Raw genomic sequence first — 17,541 nt, 5'->3', positions numbered from 1 at the left:
GGACCCTTAATAACAGCTCCATCTCAAGATTATGGGATAATATTTGGCATGCCTTTACCAAGGGGTGCATTATTCAGTTGTCAGCATGGCAGGGGGACAGAAGAATCTCATGACTAAAATGCACATTCCCGAGGGGCTGAGGGATGGTGTGCAGTTGTGGCAAAAATCACCCAACAGAGAAACTGCGATGCTAATGCAGACGCTGAGGCTTTCCTAATTAGCAGACTTTTGTGGCTGTTCCAACTCACTGACCAGGGATCAGCACAGCCAGCTTCCATACATATCCATGACTTCTGCATCGGTGGAATTACCCAACCCCAAAGGCAAAATACGTTTTAAAAATTGCATCTGTTCCCGGAAGAGTACAATGGGACGACTGTTTATAAAGCCCCTGCACAGTTTTAGGAAGTATAAGGAATTGAGAAAGGACAGTTTATAGAGTAAATACGTAAGGTATTTATCAACAGACTCCATTTTGCATCAGATGCTTGAGTATCTCTGGATTTTAGTATCTGCAGCGATCCTGGAGGTCTGCCACTGTAGATACAAGGAATGACTGTATTTTTCCTACCTTGCTTTGAAGGTCAAATGACCTTTTTACAGGGGTCACATATAAGACATTCTGTGCATATCAGATATTTACACTACAGTAAATTAACAGTAGCAAAATTACAGTTATGAAGTAACAAAAAAATAATTTTGTGGTTGGGGAGATCACCACAAGATGAGGAACTGCATTGAAGGGACACAGCATTAGGAAGGTTAAGAACCACGGGCTAACAGGAATGGATAATAATAATAATAATAATAATAATAATAATAATAATGATAATAATAGGCTCCTTTCTCAAATACTGTCTGGTGCTGAGTTAGAGATTGTGCTTGGATGAACCCTTAACTTGCACAACAGAGTCCATGTGCCTATCAGCCCATTTATCCAAACAGGGGCTTGAAACATGGCCTTTATCACACATGGTTCATTGGCTGAGCCCCAAACCCACCTTCATAGGCACGTTTCTGCCAACTAGCCTATTAACCAACCCAAGCCAAGCCCACAAGTCTTGCCACCATATGCAAACCATCTGCCGTTAGCACTGTCTGACCTATGAGACTGTGGCTCAGAGACGAGGTTAAGCCTGTGTGGTGATTTAGGTGCTTGAACCCAAGTCCTTTGTATTAGTTTTCGAGAGCTGCCACAAACTGGATAACTTAAAGGACAGGGGTAGACTTCTCTCAGTTGTGACATTTAGATAGTCAAGGCCAAGATGCCAGCAGGTTGGTTTGTTCTGAGAACGTTCTCCTTGGCTTGAAGAGGACCACGTCTTCTCAAGGTCCTTTACTGTGCTTTTCTTGGTACTACGTTTCATTTTTTTCTAAGGATAACAATTGTCTTGCGCTGGCGCCCACCCAGATCTAACAGTGAGTACCTCTTTTAAAAGACTCTATTTTCAAATAGAGTCATATTCTGAGAGTCAGTCATATTCTGATGTGTTGGAGATTAAAATTCCAGTATTGAATTTGGATGAGTGGAGGGCTTGTCCCATACATTCTCTGACTCCAAAATCCAATATTCTCCATCTATCCAGCCAGTATCTACAGAACCTTCCAGGTGCCAGGGACTGCACATAGCATTTCTGCGGATGTTTTCATCATGTAATTTTCAAAACAGTCCAAAGAGGTTTACGTTCTAATTCCCATGGCATGATGAAAAAAGAAAAAACATTTCAAACAGTCTGATTATTCTGACTAAGGAGACACAACAAAGAAGAGGCTGACCCAGCCTTCAAGCCAAGTTCTTTGACCCCAAGCTCAGTGTCACCTCCAAAATAAAAATCTGCTTCCCATGTGAAACTGAGACCGGCAGCAGCAGGGACAGGGTGACCTGACAGTGGTACTGGAGGTGACAGGCTCTGGTAAGACCACTGTCTTAGGAAACATCATAAATATTGTGTCGAGTTACCATAGCAACCTCAGTGAGTCTATGGTGGTGCTGTGGTTATTGTTGTTGTTGTAGTTAGAGACTTCTGGATAAAGACGGTAGGTAGAATAGCTATTACTGTTTTTCTCTCTTTCCCAAAACTCTACAAAAAGATGGAGAAAACAAGAGAAGAGGCAACAGCCATATAATTTTGGAAGGGTGGCACACATGGATGTGTGAGAATGGATTTATCTGTCCAAAGAAAGCTGAGTCCTGAACCAGCAATGAGTGAAATGAAGAAAAATTAAATTTATCCTACAAAATATCACCCCTCCTCCAGAGTTTAGGAATAAACAGCAAGTTGTTTCTAGAGAGATGGAGATATGGAGACTATGAACATTCATTGAGACATAGTGGTAAGCCAAGGTGGCCAGGACCCCTTGTAGTATGCCTTCACCTGCACCAGAGACTTATTTTCTAGAGAAATTATTTTATTATTATTGTAGAGAGACTTATTTTCTAGAGTGTTGCCAGACCTGGAGGGTGGGTACCACAACAGTAATGATGAGAGGAGTACACAGAGACTTGAGGGTGGTCTTCCAGCCATAATAAGGTGTGCACTGTACAGTCACATTTCCCTGTAGGGACAAGAGTCTTCTCAGGGTGACAGAATCACTCTAGGAGGGAAGATCTAAAAAATATCCATAGAACTTCCCCAACCAAGCAGTCATCCAGACTAGTCTATAGTGAACCCAACCTGACTAGTTCCACACTCAAAAGGTAATTTTAGAGAAAGATAACATAAGGGAAGGAATCCTTTGCAATATCACTGTGCCTTTCAGGTCAGAGGGTTTAATTTTCTCAACTGAAAAGATCTATCAGTGTCTTGCACAATCAATCAAAAAGACCTATACCATATCACTGGATAATTCTGGTGACAGAACGACTTCAACATATTTCTGTTAAAAAAAAAAAAAAAAGAAGTAGGTACAACTGAGGAGCAAGAAACAAGTCATTAGAGGCAACCCTGAATTAGGCACTAACAGCAGTATTTTCAATTCTGAGTGGAAACAGTTTCTGGTCTTCATCATTTGAGGGTAAAGACAAGATGATCTCTGGTATAAAGTGAAGGTCTGCACACCTCACGATCCCTATGATCATCCTCGATTGTCAGTCTGACAGACTGTATAGTCATCTGAGAGGAGAAGCCTCACCTGAGAAATTGCCTACATCAGATTGGTCTCTGGAACTTTCATGATTGGATCATGTGAGGTGGGAAAATCCACTGTAAATCTGGGCCACACCTTCGGCTGGCAGCCTACATAATATACTGAAGGAAGCTCTTGCTTTTTGCCTGGTACCCTCGCTTTCACCGGGAAGTTCATTCATTTACTGGCAAGTTCTTTCCTTCACCGGCCTTAGCGCTTACTTCATGATTCCAATGTATACCGAAGACAAGCAGAGATGCCAGCCTCATGGACTGAACAGCTACTGGAGCCTAGGACTTTCTGGTGGGAGACAGCCACTGTTGGGTTAGCAGGACCACAGTTTGTAAGCCAATCTAGTAGATCATGTATGTCCATTCTGTCGGTTCTGCTCCTTTAGAGAGCCCTGCCTACTACAGAAGGCTAGCCTCATTTTTATATCACAATTTAGCAAGCATGTTTTCAGGGAGAACAGTTACAAGAACACTTGGAAAGAGTGGTCTGGGAGTTACGTCAGAATATCATCAAGGACTGAAAGTCTTGGAGAATTTAAGAAGCAGGAGTGCTCACAACTCCCATCCCTAGATGCCAAAGATCAAACTTTAGTGCTCAGAATATCACATGTTAATCCTGCATCACATTTGGGTGGCTGTTGAACTTCCTTAATTTCACTTAATTTCCTTCCAGCCACCTTCCAGTACCCCATGGAGGAACTGGAGCTGTGTTCTTTGGACTCCTTAAAGGAAAACCAGTCATCAAGAGCGTTTGTATTTTCTCCATGCTGCCCAAAGGATGCTCTGATAAGAGTTGCACTTATGGACCTTTGGGTAGCCGTGAGGTCCCGGTGGGGAAAATGGCTTCGTGCCTTTCTTTACTGCCTACATTTTTATTTGTCCTATGAGACCATATTCAAAGTTCTCCTTGATGAGAAAGAAGGATAATGAGGAAGGACTCCACACTTGTAATGGGATTCTAGACACTAGAGCTAGCTGGAAGATTTCCAACACTGTTTTGTTGTCTTAGTGAAAACTAACCAGAAGTTTAAGATGAGATTTACATTTGACTCTCTAGTCATGGAATCCGTGTTGCCTGCTGGGATAGTTGTAAGACTGAGCTGCATTCTAAGGCTGAGGAAATGGAGGCCGGTTCTCTCCCATCTTTCCAGGTAGACCATAGCTCTCTCTTCTCTCTCAACATCTCAGATGTCTGCCGTACACTGTGCCAGTGGCTGCTGACATACACTGAACATGATGCAGAGGACGAGAAAGCTCCCCAGGTCACCTGACAGAAGGCTTACCCCTCAAAACCCCTTCTCACAGGATGGCGGGGGGCTTTAAGTAGGAACTTTTTCTTTCATCTTTGGTGTGTGTGTGTGTCTGTGTACATGTATGCTTTGGCATTCCGTTGGCACTTGTATAGGTACATGTGCCTAAGTGTGAGGTCAGTAATCACCCTCAATGGCTCAATTGTTCTTCCACCTTATCCACTGAGGCAGACTTTCTCAACCATATTTGTAATGCACCAATATGGGTGGTGTCATTAGCCAGCTTTCTCTGGGGATTCTGTCTCTGTCTTCTTGAGACGAGCATTAGAGGAAGGCCACCATACCAATGTGTCATTTCTGTGGGCTTCTGGGAGTTTGAACTCCGGTCCTCACACTTGTATTTTAACTTTGGAGCTAGATTCTCAGTTTCTTGGGGAAAGACTTTTAACAGCTACAGTTAGGACAAGTCAAAACTGTGCTTGAATGTGTTCTTCTATAGCACCAGAAGTGCCATAAAACAGCCATTCATGGACATAAACAGCCCCTGTGCCCCCTTGGGTAGAGAGCCCAAGTTTAGGAGGGACTAGAGGAAAATGCACTGGAGCCTCTCATCTTGGACTTTAAGTGTGAGCCACTGGCTAGATAAGTGATGTTTCCTCTTCCTTATTAATACAACACTGACCAATAAGCTGCAAAATGGTATGTGTAAAAATTCCAGTGGGAAAGACAAAAAACCAAATCTTAACTTTAACAGCAAAGTCCATACAACCTGGCCTTGCCTATCTGCCACAAAGACTTCTGATCCCTCCCGCTCCTGTTACATCAGACAGACTATAATAGATGCACCGCATCAGAACAGGCAAGAGCGGCAAGTCAAGGACACACATTCATAGCCTCTCTGAGTCAGCCTCAGATTCAGACCCTTGATGGCCCTTCTGATGGCAGCTTGGGATGAAGGCGACATGAGACATACAGATCTCATGGTCCTCCTGAATCTGTGATCTAAAACAGAAAGTAATAAAGTGGCCTTCAGATTTAAAAAAAAAATGCATGTTAGGAATGCTTCGAACAGACTTTCGGGAAGTGCAGCCTTATGAAGCAGCAAGTCCCAGAGAGGACAGTTCTAGAACAGAACATACTAGAACAACAAGCATGCATTGAATAGCATCGATGAGAGGAGTGCTGGCCTATGCCACCTCCCCCTCCCCCCATAAGCACATTTGTGAGCAGCTCTCACTGAGAGACGATGCATCCAAGAAAAAGGCGTGTCATGTTAACAAAGGGCTTGGCCAAACACATAGAGATAGAGATCCTATCTTGTTTAGGAGAAGCATAATGCCATAGCAGGCCGGAAGGAAGGGAAGACTGTGCAGAGCTGGAGTACAGGTCATTATTCTGGAGGCAGAAGGAAATTTCTCTAGAGTTGTAGTTTCCAAATGCATTGGTTTGAATGAGTCCATAGGCTCATGTATTTGCAGGCAGTTGGTGGGGTGCTTTGAAGCATTAGGAGGTGTGGTGGTGTTGGAGTAGACGTGCCTTTGCTGGAGGAGGTGTATCGCTGGAGGTGAGCTCTGAGGTTTCGAACACCTACTCCAGGCCTACTCACATACTCCCCCTGCTTCCTTCCTTCCCAACTGCCATTAGCAGGATGTAAAGCCCTTAGCTGTGGCTCTAACACCATGTGTCCTACCATGCTCTGCAACCCTGATGTTGATGGACTGAGTCTCTGAAACGGCAAGCCAGCCCCCAACGGAATGCTCTTCTTTTATAAGAGTTCCATTGGTATGGTGTCTCTCCACAAAAATACAACAGTGAAGAAAAATATCAAGTTAGCTGGGAACAGGCTCAGAAACACACAGGTTTTTAAACCCCATCCATCTGCGACCCTTGGAGCATTACCTAGAATTCACATTTGTTTTTGATTATGACAAACTGTTCACATATGACAGAAGAGTGACTAGCTATGCTCCCATCATGCTGCTTCAGCGAGCGTCAACTCACGGCAGTCTTGTCTCACCCAATATCATCCAACTCATATGTATGTTAACCTGGTTGGTACCATAAGGTACCATGCCTGATAGGAGCCTCTGATGAAGACAATTCATTGGGGACGGAATGGATATAATCTGAATTACCTAGAGGGCAGGATACATGGTTAAGGGGAAATGATGATAAGGTTGAAAGTTCAAGGACAACCAAGGTCCTGTGAGCATGTAAAACATTCAGACAGGAGAAATGGCTAGAGGCCCCTGGAATTAACCGAGGAAGGTATGAGGAGCTAAGGATGCCCTGATTGGATTTAAAGGATGGAAGGAAGTCCCGAGTGTGTACTGTTGGCACAGACACAGCCATAGCAAGGAAGTGGGCAAAGTCTTCCTCAGTGAACAATCACTGTTCACAAACAACTGACCAGTGTGTGTAAAACTAGCCACTGAAACTTTCTCCTCCTGATGTCTTCAGCTTGAGACTGCTCACCTGCAGGCACTTTCTACCAAGACCAGCCAGTAGGCTCTGGATGAGCTCGATAGAGTAGCTGATGCAGCTATGTCAAAGCACACACAGCCCACCCAGCACCAGCTGGTTTCTATGAGCATATCCCCAGTCAGGTTTCTAGACCAAAGCCTTTGGGGGACAAGGTAGGAAGGCAGGAGCTAGTAAAGCAGAATATTGTGGAGATAGTTTTCAACCTTGATGGCTCAGAACAGTGTGCTCCGAGGAAGGAGGGAGAGAAAGCACCATTGGCCTTCTGCCTGCAGAACTGAAGGTGGCCCTAGGGAGCCACAATCTGTATGCTTCCTCCCCTGCCCACCAAATGACACAACAGAACACAAAGAAGACAATAATATGATGTCACTACTGAGAGGACAACACACTTTGTGGCAAAGGCATGGGGTTTCTAATAGGCTGTTCTTAATCTCCTAAACTCATGTGATCCTACTGCCCCAGACTCCGGAGTAAGTGGAATTACAGGTATGTACCATTATTGTCACCGTGAACATAAAGCTCTTAAAGATATACACAAACTTGCCTTTGCGCTTACCTAAAGGCTTTACCTTGAGTGGGCCCACAAGCCCTTGAGAGGAGGCTGTAGTCCTTCTCTGAGGTTAGAGAGTCTGAGAAGGAAGCCTTTTTCTCCAGCTGGCCCTAAGTAAGCCTCACGAACTCTAAAGTTTCCAGAACAAAAGTTCTGTCAATCCACAAATGATCTTTGGAAAAGAACCCAGACTTCAGAAGCTGACTTTGCTCACCTTCACCACAGCATGACGAGACCCTGAACCTGTGGCATGAATGCGGGGTTGTGCCCAGACTCCAAGGCTGTGTGGTACGGGCCAGACAGCAACACACAGCACAAATATGGATCCCCACAGGACAGGCTAGAGTAGTGGTTCTCAACCTGTGGGTTATAACCCCCCTTGGGGGTTAAGCAACTGTTTCACAGCGGTCACACATCAGATAATCTGCATATCAAATATTTACATTAGGATTCATAACAGCAAAATTAAGAGTTATTGAAGGGACCAGTATCGGCACAAGATACACCCAAACCAAGTTCTCAGCACAAAGGAGATTGATTGCCCCAGAGAGACAAAGGGTAGAGAATAAGAGACAAAGACAGGAGATAGAGGGTGATGGAGAAGGGGAAGGGAACAGGGAGAGGGAGGAGAAGGAATGTTTGTCCTGGGGTAGGGTTGGGAGTGGAGGTAAAATTGAAGACCAGAAAAGGGACTGGACAACTAAGGACAGCTGCTGCATAGAGAAGAGACAAATGTGACCCATAGGCAAATAGCGGCTTACAAAGGTACAAGGGTAAACCATGTTAAGGTGAGGTGTTTGATTTCAATCGGGCATGTTAATTAGGGCAGCCAAAGGGGGCTTTGTTTGCTGGACTTTAATACTTGATAGCTGGACCTTGGTAGTCAGCCTCAGGAGGAGGAAGTGGCCAAATAAGGGAACAGACCTTGGTGGCTAGCTTCAAGAATGTAATTTAATGGTTTTTTAGCAAGGCAGAGGGAACTGAAAAGGGCAAGGCCTACCAGCTTGTCATGTTTGTCATGTTTGGGCTGGCTAGAGGCCCTTCATTTGTGAAGTAGCAATGAAAATAATTTTATGGTTGGGGTCACCACAACATGAGGAACTGTATTAAAGGGTCACAGCCTCAGGGTTGAGAATCACTGGGTTAGAGTATGGTCCGCAGGGGAGCACTGGCTCCCCTCAATCCCCATCCCTCCCCACTCCTGGCTTTATGAAGCTGGAGGGTAACAGGAGGGGAGGCTGTGGTGGGCTTGACCAAAACCTTTCAAAAAATATAAAGTCAGGGTGCTGCTCCCAGAGCAGGTCAGACATGTCGAGGTGCATGCCTAACTGACCTAAGCCAAGCTAGCCCCTCTTCCACGCAATTTTTAGAAAAGGGAAAAGCAAAGACTAAGTAAAGAAATGGACAGTTATTGGAAAAACTTTCAGGAACTCTAGTATCCTTGTTGCTAATTATAAATATTTACGCCTTCCTCCCAGAATTCCTGACCTCACAGAAAAGCCTGCGTAAAGAGTTTTGTTCTTTTACTGGAAAATATGTGTGTGTGTGTGTGTGTGTGTGTGTGTGTGTGTGTGTGTGTGTGTTGGAAAGAGACTGGGCTACTAGCAATAAATAAAAAACTGGACAATCTGAAAAAAGTCACTTCCTGTTGGATAATGCCTAGTCGTGCCCCCCCCCCCCCCCAAACCTCTAGCTCTCTACAGGACTTGCCCTTCCCAGAGGCTACTGACTGGAGACAACTAAGCCAAACAAACTCAGGAAAGGGCAAGAGATCAGGAAGTGGAGGAAGCTTGTGGCACAAGAGGAAAAAGTCAAGAGAATGCCCTGATGTTCAAGGAAGAGGGTGGAGGAGTTCGAGCAATGAAGGTGACCTTAAGGTCATACAGAGCCAAGCCTTTAAATGTCATACTTGAGCATTAAATCAAAACAGACACAAACAGCAGGTCAGATCTTCTGGGGCCTTTCAAATATTAACATTCATAGTGATAAACACACCTCATGCTCCCACCCCATCTCGGTCTTCTGTATGCAAATTGAAACAGACAGCTAAGCTAAGGCCAGTTGCTGGGAGACCAGCTGGGCATAGCCCAGCAGTAGTTCAAGTGTCTGGAGAAGTCATTGCTTCTTCATCTAGCAAAGGGAAGAGAGAAGAGACTACCTGTAGATGACTCCATGTTGGTGGAGGAACATGAGAGCAGATGTGACCTCTGCAGCGTAGAACCGGGAACGGGGCTCATCGAATTTTCGGGACCGCTGAATCTGGAACATGAGGTCTCCACCGTTTACATATTCCATGACGAAGAAAAGGCGGTCCTAGAAGGAGAAAAGAAACTGCTACTTAACCCACATCAGTGTAGGTCACTGGGACTCAATGGATGCAAAGGTTGCCTCATGGCAGGTTGAGGCTGATAAAGGTCAGTTGCAGCATGATTTGCCTAGCATCTAAGAAGCCCTGGGTTAGAGTCTCAGCACCACTTAAGCTGGGTATATCATGCAAGCTTGCAGTCCCAACTTTGGGGGGTGGGTAGAGGCAGTAGAATCAGAATTTCCAGGTCACCCTTTGCTATATGAGTTCAAGGCTATCCTGGGCTATTAACACTCTCTCCATCCCACCCCTGCCCCCCTCTCACACACACACCTCACTTCTATTTTTCCTCTATGACACGAGTCGGAGATTAACAGAAACGAGAACTAGGTTTTGATTTTAACCATGCAGTGAGATATGCCCTAGACACTCTGAAAACGCAAGGTATCATAACATGTGGTGTAGGCTGATTGATGAATAATGATTCTCCCAAAGAAAACGTGGTCCTACCCATGAAATGCTGGTGCTTTCTGGCTACAAAAGGATTGTACAGGTGTGGCAAAGCCAGTCATCTTGAGAGACGTGAGGCATCGGGATATGGGAACGGGGAGGAGGAGATCGTAATCATAGAAGCAGATTAGAGCAGCACAGTGATAAGCCAGAGGATGCAGAAAGCCCCCAGGCTCGTGGTCCTCAGCCTTCCTAACGCTGAGGCCCTTTAATACAGCTCCTCGTGTTATAGTGACCCCCATAAATTATTTTCATTGCTACTTCCTAGCTGTAATTTTGCTACTGTTATGAATCATAATGTAAATATCTGATATGCACAATATCTGATATGAAATCCCTGTGAGATGGTCTTTTCACCCCCAAATGGGTCTAGACCCTCAAGTTGAGAACTGCTGCCTTAGATCCCGGAAGAAGGAAGTCTCTGAGGGCAGTGGCCTGGGGCACTGACAACTTGATTTGGCCCAGGTAGCTAACTCTAGCCTCAGATGTCTGGCCTTTCCAGCTGTGACAGAATATGCCCCACTGTTTGAGGCTACTAAACTTGTAGCAATTTGTTAGGATGGTTCTGGGAATCTCGGAATGTTTTAATGTGAAATGACCTGTAAGGCATCTTATAAAAACAAACAGCAACAAAGAGTCATAGCTGTCATGGCTGATTCCCTGGAGGTTCTGAACAAGGTCCCCTCTTGGGCAGTAATTCTCAGCCTTCCTAACGTTGCGACTCTTTAACTCAGTTCTTCATGTTGTGCTGACCCCCAACCATAACATGACTTTTGTTGCTACTGCATGCCTGTAATTTTGCTATTGTTATGAATCATAGTGGAAATATTTTTGGAGACAAACATTTGCCAAGGGGGTCAAGACCCTCAGGTTGAGAACCACCATTTTTGTAGGGTTTCTACCACTGAGGAGAGCCCGTTATTTGCATCTATGGTGACTTGAGGAGAAAGAAACCTGAATCCACTTTGCATACCTAATCATTTCCTAAGCAGATCACATGTGGGATATTGTTCAGAGAATCGAAGAAGGTGGAGGAGGGGATAGGCTATGGTGTCTGGTGGTCCACAGTCAAGGGTAGAGTTTCGAATGGGCAGAGTGGGGAAAACACAAAGGGAACTGAGCAAGATGCAGGTACAGGATGCTGTCTGATTAGAAAGATGGGGAGGAGTCTAGAAAGAGCATTCTAAAAAAGCTTCCTGGAGGACACCACTTTCTCCTAAGAGAGGGTAAAACAAACCTACATAGCTTTCATTCTTGAAGCATATCTACGTCACTCTTAGCGCCTCCTTGGCTGAAAGCACATACTAACCTCTACCACGGGTCCCTTTAGTGGCATTCACAGAGGGCCCAAGGTAGAACATCTCTTCCACTTGCCTCACACTTTAAGCCTCCCTTGTCCCCTGACCCCTCCCAGGGCATCGATTTGTCCTCAGAAGCTTCTGTGCCTGGCTGAGGGCTTGTAAGCAGTCCTTCCCTTTTCTGAATCTTCAAGACCAACTGTTCTCAGACCACACACACACACATACACACACACTCACATGCGCGCACACACACAGATATACACACACGTGTGCACACACAGATACACACACTCACACACACTCACTCACATGCGCACACACACACACACACTCACATGCACACACACACACAGATACACTCACCCATACTCACACTCACATGCACACACACATACTCACATGCACACACACACACACACATACACACACTCGCCCACACTCACACGCACACACACACTCACACGCACACTCACATGTGCACACACACAGATACACACAATCACACATACACACACAGATACACACAATCACACACTCACACACACTCACATGCACACATAAACACATACAGACACTCACATGAGCACACACACAGATACACACAATCACACACACACTCACATGCACACATACACACATACATTCACATGCGCGCACACAGATACACACACTCACACACACACTCACATACACACACACACATCTCTCTCTGCTCATGAGTGTGGACACTGCAAGTGGCTACACCCTCCTACCACTGTGAATTCACTGCTGTGATGGACGGTAACGTGGAGTTGTAAGCCAAATGAGCCTCTTCTTTCCCTAAGTTGCTGTTTGTTGGGGAATTTTATCATAACAGAAATAAAACTAAAACAGCTGTTTTGGGGGAAAAGTCAAATGTTAAATGTTTTTGCTAATATAGTAGAATCTAGATTTAACTCTGTATATGTGAAGTGTGTGTGTGTGTGTGTGTGTGTGTGTGTGTCTGTAACCATTTGGGAAAGGAAAAGGACTAACAAGAGATGAGACAAAGGGCCAAATATTAGTAAAAATCCAGTGATGTATGTGTATGAAAACACCTTCTTGACGCCTATTATTTTGCACACTAAAACTTAATTTAAAGGAAAGAAAAAGGATTCCTCCAAGAACAAACCTTGGCCTGAGAATCACTTGGAGGCTCCTGGGAACAAGGTCCTTGTAGTCCACACTGCTTTTGCTTTGGAATCTGAATCTCTCTAACACGTTCCCAGGTGATGATGTCGGCCCGTGATTACACTTTGAGAACCTCTGCCCTAGAGGCCACTGGCTCAGCCTTCCCCATGGCTAGCCCAGACACACACTGCTTGTTCATACTGCTCTACCAGCTGAACAATTCCATCAGAAATAAGGACCACAATACCTGGTCCGTAGTCTCTGACCTTGATCGTGGGCTGTGGCCCAATGGAGGATTTCCTTGACTGAATCAACATTTCTAAAGGGGAAAATCTCCAACTCCTGTTGCTGTGTTCTATCCTAGCATTACTCATGTAGCGCCTGATGACAGGGCCAAGGGGCGTGCCCACCACAGCTGTGTCACTCACTGACCTCAGACAAAGACAGATTTTCTGTGCTCAACTTTCTGACTTGTAAAACTGAGGATATAGGGTCTACATTATAGAATCATATTTTACTTTTTTTGTTTGTTTTGCAGTACAAACTCAAGAGTCTTGAGCTTCTTAAGCTACATCCTTAACTAAGCCTAAATTATATGTTAAAATGCCCATTTGGTGGCTGGAGAGATGGCTCAGCAGTTAAGAGCACTGACTGCTCTTCTACAGGTCCTGAGTTCAGTTCCCAGCAACCACCGGGAACTCACAACCTTCTGTAATGCCATTTGATGTCCTCTTCTGGTGTGTCTGCATTGTACTCACATAAATAAACATATTTTTAAAAATCTCATGTTGTTCATTGTTTTAAAAAAAAATGCCCAGTTCATAATCGGCACTCCATAAGGATTAGCAGGGATTGTTGTCACTTTTTACTGCAATCTCTCTTTTCTGGCCTTTCTCTATCTGTCTCTCCATCACCATCTTTCTGCTGTTTTTTAGGCTGGTTTTCTCCCTCTGGGTCTATCTCCTTCCCTCTGTCTGCTTTCTCTACTCTGTGCCTCTGCCTCTTTGTAGACATCTCCTCTCTACACCTATGAAGTGCTGAGCCTGCAAGGTCGATCCTGGGCCTTCCTGTGTTATGAGCTTCTTTCTGCATGCTCACAGCTCCCATGGTTTTGTGCGTGGATGACACATGCCTAGCTCTCCTTCTACACTTCTGTACACTCCAGACCCACAGGTCTGCTTCTAATCTCTGTCCAGATGCCTTCAGGCACTCAAACCCAACATGATAAAACAGGTCCCATTATCTTCTTCAGCAAGCTGGTCCCATGTGGAGTTTCCTGTCTGGGGTCTTCACTTTCAACTAGTTTACAGGTCAGAACCCCAGCAGTCATCTTTAGTCCTCCCTCTCCCTCATCCCTCTTTCTTCTCCCCAACCCTGATGGTCTTGGCTGTTGTACTTTTCCGTTTCTCACACCCGCCCACTTCTCTTGGTCCCTACCCTTGCCATGCCCACCTCTCTGACTCAGCTTTTCTCTCTTGTCTGGATTTCTGCTTTGTTAGGAATGCCTCTACATGTATTTCGGCTTCCTGTCCTGATGCTGGTTATTCTGTAGCTAGAGGGGCTCTTCTGAGATGGAAATCTGATAGCATCCATGCACTTTCCCCTTCTTACCCTACTGAGATGTGTGTGTGTGTGTGTGTGTGTGTGTGTGTGTGTGTGTGTGTGTGTGTAACCATGTCCACATGTATGGAGGCCAGTGCAGGTTTGTATCATTCTTGTTGCCTAGAGACGGTCTCTCGCTGAGCTGGAAGCTCGACCTTTAGGTAGACTAGTTGGTCAAAGCATTCTCAGGATCTGTCCCACTCTGCTGCCAATCCTAGCATTACAGGCCAGTGCAGACATGTCCAGATTTTTACATAGGTGCTGAGGATTCAAACTTAGGCCCTTATGCTTGCATAGCTGTGGCTTTTCCTCACTGGGTTATATTCCAAGACCTTCTTCATTCTTTCAAAGGCTCATGTTCCTCCTAGGACAGGCGGAAACACTTCACCATACTGTAGGCCTCATGACCGGAGTCATTTCCCTTCCAGCTGTCCCTTATTCCTTCTGCCCTAGAACCTCGATTCATGCTCTGGCTGTTTGGACCACCTCTCCGTCTCTCTCCCACAATGAGTTCTCCACATCTCCTCATTGCAAAGATGTTAGTGGGGCCATTTTTTTTTTTTTTTTTTTTTTTTTTTTTTTTTTGAGGAAGCTGTTCTTGACTTTCCTGACAAGGTCCAATCTGTCTTAAGATGTTATATCTGTTGTAGTAGTCAGCTCTGGGAAAGGGGTTGAATCTTTATATCTGTGAGAGGCTACAAGATTTATTGTCAGCTTGACACATTTTAGAAGGGGGAACAGCAATTGAGAAAGTGCCCCCACCAGATCAACCTGTGGGCAAACCTGTGGCACATTTTTTTTTCACTGATGATAGTTAGGTGAGGGAGGCTCTGATCCAGCTCACTCTGGAAGGTTTATCATCCTTGAGCTGGCAGTCCTGGGTGCTGGAAGAAAGCAGACTGAGCAAACCATGAGGAGCAAGCCAGCAAGCAGCATCCTCCAGGGCCTCTGCTTTAGTTCCTGCCTCCAGGCTCCTGCCTTGAGTTCCTGACCTGGCTTCCCTCAGTGACGGATGAGATTATAAGATGAAGGAAACCTTTTTCCTCTCAAGTTGCTTTTTGTCATGGTGTTTTATCACAGTGATAGACAGCCTAACTAAGGCAGTCTGTATGCTCCAGGAAAGCAGGGGCTCTTTGAGATTCTGCCTTAATGTTTATTTTATTTTAATTTTAAGGGAATTTGAGGGCCCAGAAGGAATTTTTTTTTTTTTAATTTTCTTTAAAAATAAGGGCTGCAGCTTTGGGGATGTGGCTCAGGGGGCAGTGCTTGTTTAGTGTGCAGAACACTCTGGACTCTATCCTCAGTATTACACAAGCAGCGATCACGAGGGGGAGACAAAAAGATCAAAAGTTCAGTGTCACCCTAGCCTACACACGGAGCTGGATGCCAGACTAGGCTACATGAGAACCTGTATCACTAGTACTGCACAGGAGGAATGCCCAAAATGTCTGGGGAAGGGGCGAGGCTATAAGATGTGGAACCAAGCCGGGCGTGGTGGCGCATGCCTTTAATCCCAGCACTTGGGAGGCAGAGACTGGCGGATTTCTGTGTTTGAGGCCAGCCTGGTCTACAGAGTGAGTTCCAGAACAGCCGGGGCTACACAGAGAAACCCTGTCTCAAAACAAAACAAGATGTGGAACCAAAGCCAGACCTAATGTTTGTCTCCACAGGTTCGTACTTTGTAAAGAGGTAAAGGTGGGTCAGCCTGCTACAGAGAGACTCCTCTCTGTGGGATCTGGAAAGACCATTTCAGTCAGAGGTGCCTGTCAGTATCAACCATCCCCACAGTGACAGAGTCTTTACCAGTCAGTTCTGCTGTCCAGTTGTCCAGTGGAGAGACGTCCTCATCTAAAGCGGATGACCATCTCTTTGAGGTCCACACCCTTGCAAACAAAGCCAACCAACCTAAGCTTAAGGTAGTGTACAGCAGGCTCTCGGGGAAGATGGCGCCATGCCTCTGAGCATCACAAGAGGACCAAGTTTTGTCCCCTTCTTTCTCCACCAATTAGGGCCAACTCTGGCACATAGTAGGTTCCTAGCACATCGTGTCGAGTGCTTGCATTCTTGTATGCCTACTATATGCCTCCATTGCTAGAAAGTCTAAAGGAATCAGATGCCCCCATATTACTTCCGAGCTATTCTCAGTGTGGTTCGTTTTAAACTTTCCTTCGAGTCTGATTTCTTCTCCACCCAGTCTTATGCCCCCCCCCCCCCAAGCATAGCTACTGACCCTTTTACACATTAGGGATGTTTTAAAGCAAGATAAGCTTTCCCCTTCCCCACCCTCTATTCAGTGTGGATTGCTGCTGACCTCTGACACATTTGAGAAGGGTGTTTTGATGCAGAGGGGGGAACCTCAAGTCATTCTGGGAACTGCTTAATTATATAAACTGAAATCAAAAGAAAGCTGGCAAAGCCAGCGGCTACTCATTAATCCCCTCTTGGCACCCGGAGAAAACAAAACCAAAAACCAACTTCCTGGTAAAGTAAGCAAATATGTTTTCTGAGGTAATCAAAGGTTTGAAAAGCCTATTCTACCAACTCCTCCCTTAATCTCCCTTGACTGTCTAAAATGTTACGGTCTTGTGATAGCAAGTAAAATAAGAATTGCTAAGAGATTGTGTGTCATGGCCATTTAGGGTAAGAATAGGGGGAGAATGACCAACGCTCTGTGGAAGAGACACATAACGGCTCTGAGTTCCCACCAGCCTCCTTTTTACAGCATACCCACCCTCCGGCCTTCAAAGGCAACCTCAGCCTGCAGCTCCGTTTACCCTTCAAGGTATGACAGATAAGACAGAGGCTTCCTCCTGGTGGCACCGTGTGTCCGGCCAGTTGGATTTGTTTGGACAGACGCTCCCCACCATTTGTTAGATGTTTACGTGGACAGAGATTCTATCGCTTTTCCATTTCACACAAATGCAGAAGACTGGACTTGGAGCCATCTACCTTTGCTGCACTCGTGACAGCACAAACGGCTTCTCCAGGCTACCATGGTAGTCACTGGTCTGCATCTCACGCAACACCCATCCAATGCTGGGGATACAACCCAGGGGTTTATGCCTGCTAGACAAGTTCCCTACTACTCAGTGACACGCCCCACCCCTCCTCCATGTCCATATTATCTAAGTCATAAGTCAGCAGTTCTCAGCCTGTGGGTCACAAACCCTTTGGGGTTGAATGACCCTTTCACCTAAGACCATCAGAGAATGCGGATATTTACACTATGATTCACATTAGCAAAATTAGAGTT

General features: G+C 45.4%; 1 protein-coding gene across 3 annotated transcripts in view; it reads right to left on the bottom strand.

Annotated features, from left to right (window-relative positions):
* Positions 1 to 17,541, bottom strand: part of Prkce (protein kinase C epsilon) — a 486,892-nt gene that overhangs the window by 83,717 nt on the left and 385,634 nt on the right. For all 3 annotated transcript variants that reach the window (XM_076942406.1, XM_076942405.1, XM_076942408.1), the window contains one exon: positions 9,580 to 9,734. In XM_076942406.1, coding sequence (XP_076798521.1) covers positions 9,580 to 9,734 — 155 coding nt within the window. The remainder of the gene's footprint in view (positions 1 to 9,579; positions 9,735 to 17,541) is intronic.

Source organism: Arvicanthis niloticus, chromosome 11, assembly GCF_011762505.2.
Source record: "Arvicanthis niloticus isolate mArvNil1 chromosome 11, mArvNil1.pat.X, whole genome shotgun sequence".
In the NCBI taxonomy this organism is placed as follows: domain Eukaryota; kingdom Metazoa; phylum Chordata; class Mammalia; order Rodentia; family Muridae; genus Arvicanthis; species Arvicanthis niloticus.
The sequence above is the reverse complement of the archived record's forward strand: the minus strand, read 5'-3'. Positions and strand labels throughout refer to the sequence as shown.